The sequence below is a fragment of the Oncorhynchus mykiss genome, chromosome 1 (assembly GCF_057628025.1).
Source record: "Oncorhynchus mykiss isolate SJ-2025 chromosome 1, ASM5762802v1, whole genome shotgun sequence".
NCBI lineage: Eukaryota > Metazoa > Chordata > Actinopteri > Salmoniformes > Salmonidae > Oncorhynchus > Oncorhynchus mykiss.
In genome coordinates, this window is record NC_143022.1 from 69,564,620 (window position 1) to 69,577,901 (window position 13,282).

Here is a 13,282-nt window from a genome sequence, read left to right on the forward strand (position 1 = left end):
TAATTACTCTAATTTCCTCCATCTGCTCTGGTGTGAAGGAACTGTGTGGGTGAAAGTACGTTTTCCTGCAGGCTAGCTAGGCAACCAACCATCGTATTTGTTCTGTTCCAAAGTGCTGCGCAGTCTCAATCATGCCCAGTGGGGTTGTAGGAACTCCCTATGTCTCCTACCACCACTACAAGGTGACCTGTCCTTACCTGCATGCACTTGAACAGCTCCAGGAAGGTGTCGAGTCCCTCCAGGAACTTCTCCCTGAGTTGGTCACTCCACTCTGTGGGCCGACTGATGAGGACGTATCTGCGCACACACAGCAACATCGTTTACAACCCATTCAGAACACACTCCACAGTGGTCAGTATGCTGGCTTTGTATAACACTCACACAACTAATCTACACACACTGTTATATTGCCCAGGGTGTGTGTGTGTGTGCGCACACATGCATCTTACTTGAGGTCTCCAATGAGGCTCTGTACGCGGCGGAACTTGAAGGCCTGCTGGGCGGTGTAGCGCTCAAACTGGAAGCGGCCCTGCAGGTCACGATGGCGCAGGTGGTCCACAAAAGTCCTGATGATTGTGGTCATCAGGTTCTCCTCTGTTATCAGCATGCGCGCCTGGGCCGGGGAAAGGAAGAGGTTCAGGGGGCCTCAAGTAGCAGGAGTCATTCTGGAGTCAAATCCTTACTACACACAATCTAAGCAAATCTATGTAAAAATGTGACAATATTCTACAGCCTGAAAGTAACTGTCCAGTGGAAATTGCACTTTTTAAAAGTTCATGTTCTGTTATTAACTCATACCCAAATAATGTTGGGGACTCATCCTATACTCACTCCTATGTGGCCAAAGGATACATTGTATCTCAAACAGACCATTTAAAAAAATGCTTGCCATTTCTTCAGAGGAGGATGCCATCTTCCTGAGGAGGAGCAGCTGGCCAATCAGTAGTCTACTCGGTTGAATATTTTTAATAACCGGTATACACCCAGACCAATCCAACACAGAAATGCTACTTTAAAAAAAAAACATACTTCATTACCATTTTCTAGAAGGAAAACCATGTACACTCATATTTGTATTAATTATAGGTGATTGAAATCTGAAAACACTGGACAGTTACTTTAAATTACACTACAGCATACAATTGGAATAGCATTACGATTCTTTAAAATTTTCTATGACATGGGTATAGTTATTATGACATGAAATGGGATGCTGACTGGATAATGTCGTTAAGAAAAATCACAAAATCTAACGTCAGTATAGCATGCCACACCCTTTTCAAAGAATCAATGTTGAGAATGGAGATATTCGGAACAGAACTAAGATGACACTCATGATTTAGATCAGTGGTTCCCAAACTGTGGGGTCGGCGGGGAACTCAGTCCGGTTTAGGGCTGTTACGATGATCGTATTACCGCCACAGTCACGAGTCATGACCACAGTCAAATTCCATGTGGCCTTTTAGTCATGGTAAATCGAATAGGCTTCTCCAAGCTTTGATGCTGCTCAACATTTCTCTAGGCTATGCAATTGCATGAGAAAACAGTTGATGGCCTCTATTAAAAAGAGGAGCCCATCAGCTTTCTAAAGACTAGGCCTACTATATTTTATTTTTCAACTTTCCTAATATTAAGCACACTACTTAGTTTACAAAAGGAGCATCACCTACCTGGCTGGCATGAAAATGAACCATGGGAACAGAGTACTATTTAAGTGCATCTTTTATTATTTCCCATGCCCCCTGTTCCGTGACAGGTGCATGATCATGGTCCGTTCTAAATCAAAACTAATTTCACACATATATTATTCTGTATATGTAAAGACAACATTAAATTAAGAATAGTTTGATTGGTGACAATATTAGCCTATCACTTATGAACGATATATTAACACTTGTGAATGATGCCCAGCTTGTGTGCAGTAAGGCAAGAAACAGAGCATGCCTTTGTCGACTTTCTCAAATCAGTCCCATACCTCATGTAGCCTAGCCCATAGGCCTATATGTTTTGTAAAGTGGCATACATAGGCGGCACGTGAGTTTCAAGTTTGGGGAAGATAATTTTCACCTTTATAATTAAGCATTACATGCATAATCACATTTCCGGTCACTTGAGAACAGCGGTTTGCCGCTAATTGATTGTATTTTGGAACATTCCCGCTTATAACCTACTACCGTGTGCGCATTGATGCTCTCAATGTGAAGAAATAGCCTAATGGTTTATTAACATTTTAAGCTAAACATTCTGATCTGTTGCATCAGCCTCATTGCTTTTAAAAGTTTTTGTGATGCTAGTGGTTGTATTAATTTGGGATCTATCACATCCCACGTTCGGAATATTAATTTCTTGCACTGAAGGACAATAGAATAGGTACTCTTGTACTATGGGGGATAGTATTTGACACAGGCTGGTGCTTTTGCTGTTCATTAGGCCTACTCGTACTCATTGGCTGACGAAAAGTAGGCTAAATGGGGTCAGTTCTTCTAACATCGAAATTTGAAGTTTCATGCAGCTTTTCATAAGAGTAACTATTTCTTTGTTTACTGCTCAACACAGAAGAACCGCATGTGCGCGCTCCCTCAAATCGCTTGGAGAAAATATCCTCATACTATAATATATTGCCACGGAATTCCAAGCAAATCTTGTCTGCTAAATGAACTAGTGTAGCCCACAGCCAAATGGCATAGCCAGATCAGGACAATTTCTGTTCTTGTGAAATAGAGAACATTTTCTTCATATCATGACAAAATTTCATGACTGCCACAGCCCTAGTCCAGCTTTAAACTTACTCTTGAAAATGTTAATAGTAGAATGCACAAGGTGCAATTTCGAAATTGGGTAGTCATCATCAGTTCCTCTTGTCAGGTCAGTCGTTGCATACCGTAGAGAGCTATTTATAACTTGTCAAAAATGTCCAGATCAACTAGCCCATGTCAGCTAATGTTTTTAGCCAATTGATTTTGAATACACATTAGACATGGCAAGAAAAAGTGCTTTTAAAATGGCAAAATGTCTATGCACCCTATGACAAAATGTGTAGAATTGCAGGAAATAAGCGTTAAAAACTTCCAAAATTCTCTCCACCAAAAAGAGGTGTGAACAGTTTGTGTCATGAACAGTGCTTGTGCCCACAGAAATAGACGTGTGTGAGCGCGCGCAGAAGGGGAGGGATGTTTCCCAATGCTGGAAGGGCCCCCCTCCCCCGAGTGAAAAAGTTTGGGAACCCCTGACTTAGATGGCCATACTTTCTCTCTATGGACGTGACATCATCCATTCTAAGTCTAAGATCCCTGAGGTTGTCAGCATGCGTCCCATCTCGGATGGTACTATCTTATCTCACCCCGACCCTGCCGCCCGTACTCACCAGCGAGGGCACTGTGAACATTTGCACGGAGAGGTCAGTGACTGAGAACTCCCTGTCGTGGTCATCTTTCACATAGTCGCTCTGCAAGCGCTCATAATTCTAATGGTGTTGGCATGGGGAAGACAAGAGAAGAAGAGAAGGTGTGTGTGTTGAGAGGTGTGTGGTCAGGCGTGGGGTTGGGGTTACTCACCATGGTGGGGACGGTGAAGAGCTGAACTGACAGAGAGGTCACTGACACTACACGCTCGTGATCATCCTCCATAAAATCTGTCTGGAGGCGCCGGTAATTCTAAACGACAAGGGGGACATTCACCTCCTGGTCAAAGGGCGTGGGCCCCTTTTCCTCTCCTCAACCCCCCCCCAAATTCATTTCTAAGTTCCAGGGAGAAGTAACCCCTAGACACAGATCTAGGATCAGCTTACTCCCCAAATCGAAAAACCTTAACCATTTGGGAGGAGGAAAGCAAAACTGACCTCAGATCAGTGTCTACGGGCAACTTCATCCTTCTCCCCGTTTAGCTTCTGAAGCCCTCCTGCCCTTGACCACCCAGGTCTCTGAAAGCATAGACATAGAATCCCAGAAGAGCATCAGACCAATTGTGTCCAATCAAAGTTAGGGTTAAATACTCCTCCACGTAAGATTTTGAGCAGCCTATCTTAGCTCATGCCACCCAGTGAGCGCATATATCTATGCTCTCATGTTCAGCTCAGGAGACCTGTAGAGCCTTGGCTCCGAGTGTGTGTGTGTGTGTGAGAGCAGAGCAGCCTTTGGGGTCAGACAGGGACCGGGAGTGTGTGGGCCTGAGTTACACGCCAAGAAGGCTAAGAGGAAAGCCACCCAGGAGGACTGGTTAAAGGATGTGATGTAGTTAGTGCCCCCATTGAGGCTTTGTGTCAACACATTCACACAATACAGTCTTCCGTTATATCAAACTTTAATTCAAGACAGTGTCCAATTCCCTGCAATAGCTACACCATACATTTACATTGAGCTAGCACTTACAGTTGAAGTCAGAAGTTTACATAAACTAGTTTTAATGACTCCATCCTAAGTGTTTCAACCACTCCACAAATGTATTGTTAACAAACTATAGTTTTGGCAAGTCGGTTAGGACATCTACTTTGTGCATGGCACAAGTCATTTTTCCAACAATTGTTTACAGGCAGATTATTTCACTTAAATCACAATTCCAGTGGGTCAGAAGTTTACATACACTAAGTTGACTGTGCCTTTAAACAGCTTGGAAAATTCCAGAAAATGATGTCATGGCTTTAGAAGCTTAGAAGCTGCTAATTGACAACACAATCAGGTTCATCCTTGGGAGCAATTTCCAAATGCCTGAAGGTACCACGTTCATCTGTACAAACAATAGTACGCAAGTATAAACACCATGGGACCACACAGCCATCATACCGCTCAGGAAGGAGACGCGTTCAGTCTCCTAGAGATACTTTGGTGCGAAAAGTGAGAATCAATCCCAGAACAACAGCAAAGAACCTTGTGAAGATGCTGGAGGAAACAGGTACAAAAGTATTTATATCCACAGTAAAACGAGTCCTATATATCGACATAACCTGAAAAGCCACAGTTTGCAACTGCACATGGGGACAAAGATTTTACATTTTGGAGAAATGTCCTCTGGTCTGATTAAACAAAAATTGAACTGCTTGGCCATAATGACCATCGCTATGTTTGGAGGAAAAAGGGGGAGGCTTGCAAGTCGAAGAACACCATCCCAACCGTGAAGCACAGGGGTGGCAGCATCATGTTGTGGGGGTGCTTTGCTGCAGGAGGGACTGATGCACTTCACAAAATAGATGGCATCATGAGGGGGGGAAAGTATGTGGATATATTGAAGCAACATCTCAAGACATAAGTCAGTAAGTTAAAGCTTGGTTGCAAATGGGTTTTCCAAATGGACAATGACCCCAAGCATACTTCCAAAGTTGTGGCAAAATGGCTTAAGGACAACAAAGACAAGGTATTGGAGTGGCCATCACAAAGCCCTGACCTCAATCCTATAGAAAATGCGTGTTCAGAACTGAAAAAGCGTGTGTGAGCAAGGAGGCCCACAAACCTGACTCAGTTACACCAGCTCTGTCAGGAGGAATGGGCCAAAATTCACCCAACTTATTGTGGGAAGCTTGTGGAAGGCTACCTGAAACATTTGACCCAAGTAAAACATTTAAAGGCAATGCAACCAAATACTAATTGAGTGTATGTAAACTTCAGACCCACTGGGAATGTGACGAAAGAAATAAAAGCTGAAATAGATAACTCTACTATTATTCCGACATTTCACATTCTTAAAATAAAGTAGTAATCCTAACTGACCTAAAACAGGGAATTGTTACTAGGATTAAATGTCAGGAACTGTGAAAAACTGGAGTTTAAATGTACTTGGCTAAAGTGTATGTAAACTTCCGACTACAAATGCATGTAGATCAGGATTGAGTCCTCACCCCTGCTGATGTATGTTGACACATTAGTTCCTCATTAAAAAGGGGGCCAGCTGGAGACGCAGGTTCACAATAGCGCCTCCAGTGCTTCTAATGCAGAATGCACTGTGACTTTCCACATAGCTGTGTTACATTAGGTGGCCATACTGGTCCTTCAAATCAAGGGACAAAAGAAGAGGCTTACTTTTGCAAACTGGATAGCAAATAGCTTCTTGTATTTGAGGTCCATGAGAAGGCTGCTCATAAAGAGCTGGTGGTAGACATTCCTGGCCCCTGGAGTGGAAAACAGGTATTACTTAGAACTGTACTCACAGAAAGGCTGTTTATGTTTTATGTGCATTGCAGGAGACAGGGTGGGGGGGGGGGGGGGGGTCAGTCAATGCCATCCCAATTCAATCAAATCTCAAAGTAAATAGACATTTGCCATTTCTTTTCGATGAGGATTTTTCAATTATTGAGTTGAATTTAAATGTAATTGTCCCTAACCCTGGCAGGAGAACTAAAAGGACGCATTTCCTCCTCCTTACCTTTCCACATCTTGGAGTCACAGAGCATGAGTGTGTCCACCAGGGAGGAGTTCTCTCCCTCTGGCCCTCTCTCCAGGCCCACCTGACACAGGATCCTCCTCAGAGCGTCTACACACACATCATACACAAGTTCTGTCAATGGGCCTCGGGCAGACACACACAAGGATAGCAAAAGTAAAGACTGACGTGACCAAAACGTATTTTTCATCCAATAAACCACTTATGAAGCGGAATAATAAAAAATAAAAAAAAGATTACAGGTTAAATTCTTTATATTTCAAGAGGATACGGAGTGTACAATCCAACGGCAGTTAGACATACTTCACATGCAGCTTGGAAAGAGGAAGGAGGCTGACCTGAGTATCCTATGACGTGGCCCAGCCAGTGGAGGGCTTTGAGAGCAAAGCACTGGTGAGCCACCACCGAGGAGTGCATTACCTGGACCCTCAAGGGCTTCGACTGACGACTCGTGTTCCTCTGCAGACGCACACACACAGATTAACACACTCATGAAAAATTACTGTAAAATAACATGGGTTTAATTGGTGGCTGCGGTGGGATGTGAGCATCCGTCATCTCATGACAATTTCAATGGAGATACATCCAGCTCCCCAGACCAGGCTACTCACCACAATGACTGACTTGGCCTGCTCACAGAACGCGAAGTCGCCAAAGCGCACCGATTTCCTTCCCTGTATAGCAGAAGATACAAGAGAATGATTACACACATATGAAGTATGGCTGGGAATTGCCAAGGACCTCACGATACGATATTATCACGATACTTGGGTGCCGATGCAATATGTACTGCGATTCTCACAATTCTATATATATTGCGATAGGATACCACGATTTTATTGTAATGTTCCAAATATATTGCTCAATATCTTTTACATTTTACTTAACTAGGCAAGCCAGCTAAGAACAAATTCTTATTTACAATGACGGCCTAGACCATCCAAACCCGGATGACGCTAGGCCAATTGTGCTCCGCGTTTGAGGATGTACAGCCAGCCGACTAGTGCTAGCTAACCCTACCTGCTAGGGATGCACGATATATTGTTAAGCATATCGGAATCGGACGATATTAGCTAGAAAATACCAACATCGGCTCTATGTCTAGTTTAACGCCGATGTGCCAAACCGATGTCAAAACTGACGTGCATACGTATAACGTAGGTAGATGACGTACATACCTATATAACGTAGGTAGATGACGTGCATACCTATATAACGTAGGTAGATGACGTGCATACCTATATAACGTAGGTAGATGACGTGCATACCTATATAACGTACGCAGATGACGTGCATACCTATATAACGTAGGTAGATGACGTAATGATGCAACGAAAAATACAGCGCTACACGTGCAACAGCATTCCTAACCTCGCCCACAATGTCTGCTGTGTGGATCTATTTTTCAAGCGTCAAAGGAAGAAAACAAAAAGGCCATAAGCAATGTTTGTGCTGCTATTATTTCCCGAGGGGAGAAAGTGAAATCATTCAATACCACAAACCTAATTACTCATTTGAAAGTGCATCCCCCCCAGATGTTCAGCGACTACTTAGAACAAAAGCAGAAGAAAAAAACTACACTTCCAACAACTAAACACGTTCAAGTCGAGCAGTCATTTGAAAGAGTAAGAACATTTCAGTGAGACAACTCAAAGGCGAAATCAATTAACGCCAAGATAATGGCCTTGACAATCAACCGTTCTCTGTCGTGGATGATGTTGGCTTTCGTCGACTGGTCGAGCACCTCGAGCCCCGGTACACACTACCAAGTAGGCAATATTTTTTAGATGTTGCCCTACCGGAGTTACACAGTATTGCTGAAACGCACATCCATGAGCGTCACTGCTATTAGCTTCACGACTGACATTTGGACCAGCGATGTCAGCCCCATGAGGATTCGGAGTCTGACAGCATAGTGGGTCGACGAGGACTTCGTACTGAGGAAAGTCGTATTGCATACTCAAGAATGTGCTGGTTCTCATACCGCTGCTGCCATTTCAAAGGCATTTGAGAACATGTTTGGAACAAAGTACACACTGTGCTACCTGATAATGCACATGACAAAGGCTTTGGAAGAATGCAGAGTCACCAGTTTTCCATGCATAGCACACATGCTGCAACTGGCTGTGAACGAAGGTGTTTTGGACCAACGCAGCATATCTGACAGTGGCAACAGGTAGGAAGATAGTGGGTCATTTTAAAACACTCACAGCTAGCATGTAGCCGGCTGCAAGCAATACAGGAACAGCTTAGAGTAAAAACGAAAAGGCTTAAGCAAGACATTTCCACCAGATGGAACAGTACTTTTTACATGACGGAGAGCCTGCTGGAACAAAAACGAGAACTTGGCGCGTACGCAGCCGACTATGAGTTACCTGCAACAATCAGTACAAACCAGTGGACTCTCATTGAAAACATGAACACACTCCAAGCTCCATTCGCACAACTGATTAATGAAAAAAAGCTCATCAACTACGTCGGCAGCAGACGAGTGATACCCCTCTCCCATGGCATTGAAACACCTGCTCAACAACACTGCCGACACAGACCGTGCGGTTAAAACTTGCAAAAGTACTCTAGTAGAGGCTGTGAACAAGAGATTCAGTGGTATTCTCTGAGCCTCTTTACTGTCTCACCACCATGCTCGATGCTAGGTACAAGGACCGCTGCTTCGATGCAGACAAAAAAACAAAAAAAACAGGGTTTATGTGAAATGTTACATACACCTCTGGACAAGATGGAAACGGACAGTGACAATGCGCACCAAGGAAGAGGACCCGCGACGGAAGAAGCCACGGACAGACAGAGCTGAAACTTCCCTGCTTGACATGCATGATGAAATCCTGCTTGAGAATGAAACGACTGAACAACAAAACAGCACAGCAATTGAAAGAAATTGGTTTTGATTGTTTTTCTGGTAATGGGGACATACGGAAATTCCAACAAAATAACTTTTTGGTGCGTGTGTGTGTGTGAGACGCGTTGTATTGTCATTTTCTGTTACTACATCGGCCATCATTTGCCAATGTTGATCTATGCCTAATGATACTTTGGAATGTAGGAATAATGCAATATGTTGTATTTAATGTACTAACCCCCTTTCTCATTATTTGCAGATACTAGCATACCTGACAGAACCTACTATTACCAGGAATGAAGATGCACTTGGATACTGGAGAAGTAACAAGCATCTTGGTGCTTCCCTGTACTAGTGCGGACAGTGAGCACCTTTTCAGTGCAGCTTCACACATTGTAGACGGAAAAAGAAACGGACTCTCTCGAGCAGGTCCTCTTTGTGAAGAAAAACCTCCCCCAAATGTTACAATTGTAAACGGGCAGTCATATTGTAGCCCAGTCATCTATAGTCACGGTTGTTTTTTCATGGCTGGTATAGGTCAAGATTTTCATTTAATTTAAAACTAAGCAGTTTTGTTCTTTTGTTTATTTATTTTTTATTTCCTAAATGAAAGATGAGATGTGTTGTAAATTTGCTCTCATTTTACTAGTCAAGTCAGCTGAGCACATTTGAATAGCTGAAGTTGTGCCATTTATAGCAGTTCAGGACAGCCTAGAGACAGTCATATTTTCAAGCAGTTAAAGCTAAAATGATGAACTGCATTTTAGTTGCAACCAATATTTCTTTCAAAGCAGATTTAAGTTTCTCCATAGAGTCAAGATTGGATAGTGAGAAGAGCCACAAAAAACTTAACCATCTTCGTAATGGGGGGCAGCTAAACTATTTGTGTCATGAATATCTGTTGTGCTAATAAAATACATTCATGGTTGTCATTTCTATCAATTACAAGTTATTAAACAATCTGTTCCTAACTGAACATATGACACCTTGTTTCAACTATTTAACTGTACTAAAATGCTTAAAAGGCAGGCTAAAATTTTAAATATTGGTTATCGGTATCGGACAAAAATGTCATGTCGGTGCATCCCTACTACTTACAGTAGTAAAATAATGTTTAACTAATTAATACCTGGAGTCAAATATAGATATAATATTGCAATATGTAACTATAAATGTCCCCCCCCCATCACTAATATGAAGCCATTAGTCATTAACACACTCACATCTCTGTCTACTGTGGTGGCAAAGCTGACTGCTTCTTTCTGGGTGCAGTTGACAGCCTTCTGGAGGGTGTAGATGACTTGCTCGTAGGTGTGGACCTCGTCATTGAAGAGCATGCAGTAATAGGTGTCACCTCGGTCTCTGACAAATCAAAAAGACGTGAATATCAACTGGCTAGAGATGAAAACCATTTTGTTGTCATGACGACCAGCAAGAACGTGACATGTAATCACAAATAACTTCCTGTGTGCGGGCGTGTACATACGGAGGCTCTAGGCCCGGGGGCAGTTCATCCTCCTTGTCCCAGGTGAGCATGTCCACGGCGTATTTCAGCACAATAGCGAAGACATTATAGCAGCGGGCAATCATGTCTGTTGACAGGTGGGCCAGGGGATCCTGCAGATACACAATCAAACAATGTTGTGTCAACCTCAAAGAATGATTCAAGTGGCAATTAGCAATCTGTAACAACTTGTAACAATGTGTAGTAACAGCAGCGAATGAACGGTGTACTTTTATTAGATGTGAATGAGACATGATATACAGTCGCAGCGGCTGAGAGCTGCTCACCTCCTGACAAGAGTCACTGATGTTGGGCTCATGTTTCTGACAGTAAGGGCCCTTCTTCCAGGCCTCTGTGTCTCCACAATCACAGAAACCCCCTCCCCCAGAAGTCGTCATCTGAAGGGGAGACGATATGTGAGGCAAGACAACACAAGTACATGTACACAGTCATACGCAGCAGACAGAGAAGCTTCTGGATGGTTTACATTTGGAAGACGACAACAACGACCACCTTCTACATCACCTGCATTGCCTTTCAATTGTTTAACTTGGGTCAAACATTTCAGGTAGCCTTCCACAAGCTTCCCACAATAAGTTTCCTCCTGACAGAGCGGGTTTGTAGGCCTCCTTACTCGCACACACTTTTTCAGTTCTGCCCACAAATTTTCTATAGGATTGAGGTCAGGGCTTTGTGATGGCCACTCCAATAGCTTTACTTTGTTGTCCTTAAGTCATTTTGCCACAACTTTGGAAGAATGCTTGGGGTCATTGTCCATTGGGAAGACCCATTTCTCCAAAAAGTACAATCTTTGTCCCCACGTGCAGTTGCAAACCGTAGTCCGGCTTTTTTTATGGCCGTTTTGGAGCAGCTTCCTTGCTGAGCGGCCTTTCAGGTTATCTCGATATAGGACTTGTTTTACTGTGGATATAGATACTTTTGTACCTGTTTCCTCCAGCATCTTCACATGGTCCTTTGCTGTGGTTCTGGGATTGATTTTCACTTTTCGCACCAAAGTACGTTCATCTCTAGGAGACAGAATGTGTCTCCTTCCTGAGCGGGATGACGGCTGCGTGGTCCCATGGTGTTTATACTTGCGTACTATTGTTTGTACAGATGAACGTGGTACCTTCAGGCGTTTGGAAATTGCTCCCAAGGATGAACCAGACTTGTGGAGGTCTGCAATTTTCTATGAGGTCTTGGCTGATTTCTTTAGATTTTCCCATGATGTCAAGCAAAGAGGCACTGAGTTTGAAGGTAGGCCTTGAAATACATCTACATCTCCAATTGACTCAAATGATGCCAATTAACCTTCCAGAAGCTTCTAAAGCCATGACATTTTTCTGGAATTTTCCAAGCTGTTTAAAGGCGCAGTCAACTTAGTGTCTGTAAACTTCTGACCCACTGGAATTGTGATACAGTGAATTGTAAGTGAAATAATCTGTCTGTAACCAATTGTTAGAAAAATTACTTGTGTCATGCACAAAGCAGATGTCCTAACCGACTTGCAAAAACTATAGTTTGTTAACAAGAAATTTGTGGAGTGGATGAAAAACGAGTTTTAATGACTTCAACATAAGTGCATGTAAACTTCTGAATTCAACTATACATACATCTTCCTGCCCTGAAGTAGTGTTTTAGAAAGTTCTAGAACACAAACAAAGAGGAGTAAGACTAAACCAGAATGCATGAGTAAGCACTCAAGGTCATATTTTCTGCAGATCAATTCACCCTACCCCCCAATCCTAACCTTAACTGTTAGTAGGCCTAAAAACTACAGTATATACCTGACCCTGTATCAGTGGTTAGGGGCAACTTGTACCTACTCTTGGGTGAACAGAGCTTGAGACCTGAGGATAGGTGCACCCATCCTGAGACTCACATGGCAGGAGAGTGGCAAGCCAGGCTAGGCCCAAATGGGATTAGCCTGCCTGATCCTCAGCCTGGATTCAGAGCAGCAACTGGATGACCCATCTCATGGCAATCACCCACTCACTTACCTACCCATTCAGCACTTCTACTGAAACCTAGTGCTGAGCGATTTGTGCTTTTTGAGGTCGGTTCAGTTTTGGTTGATTTTTTTTTTTAATAATCATGTTTAGGTTATTACTATTTTTATTATGAAATAATTATATTACAATGTTAGAGCTTTTAATGGATATTCCAAAGTCAAAAATAGTGAACATTCAATTGCCAAAACATTTAAAATATTCCATCGTCTGTGTCAGGTCCACATTGGGTAGACATCAATGGAAGAAATTAGGAAATGACTATGAAATATAATATTTCAGTTGTGTATATTACATAATGTACTGTCTTTAGTCATCCTATTTCGCTGGCCTGCCTAAGTTTGCTGCAGAGCTGTCTGCCAAAATACATTTGACTAGCTCTTCAAAGTAAATAAGGCATTCTTTCACAAACCGTCTCTGTCCCTCTCGTCGTTGTGTACATTTCTCTCTCATGCGGTCTGTGTGCATATAACCTAATGTAGCAGGCGTAAAAGTGTATCCTTCCAAAGAGTTGTATATAATGAGATACTCATGCCTCTGCCC

The 13,282-nt window shown here is 42.8% G+C and overlaps 1 protein-coding gene across 3 annotated transcripts in view; it reads right to left on the reverse strand.

Moving 5' to 3' along the window:
- ubr2 (ubiquitin protein ligase E3 component n-recognin 2) overlaps positions 1–13,282 on the reverse strand; it is a 40,634-nt gene that overhangs the window by 23,044 nt on the left and 4,308 nt on the right. Inside the window, exons 4-13 of one of the 3 annotated variants that reach the window (XM_036983038.2) lie at positions 11,018–11,128; positions 10,713–10,843; positions 10,450–10,588; positions 6,981–7,043; positions 6,708–6,828; positions 6,352–6,459; positions 6,009–6,097; positions 3,365–3,463; positions 450–613; positions 198–297 (exon numbers count right to left, since the gene is read on the reverse strand). In XM_036983038.2, coding sequence (XP_036838933.2) covers positions 198–297; positions 450–613; positions 3,365–3,463; positions 6,009–6,097; positions 6,352–6,459; positions 6,708–6,828; positions 6,981–7,043; positions 10,450–10,588; positions 10,713–10,843; positions 11,018–11,128 — 1,125 coding nt within the window. Of the gene's footprint in view, positions 1–197; positions 298–449; positions 614–3,364; positions 3,654–6,008; positions 6,098–6,351; positions 6,460–6,707; positions 6,829–6,980; positions 7,044–10,449; positions 10,589–10,712; positions 10,844–11,017; positions 11,129–13,282 lie in introns of those variants that run through there. The other 2 variants (XM_036983031.2, XM_090237710.1) reach the window with 2 other exon arrangements.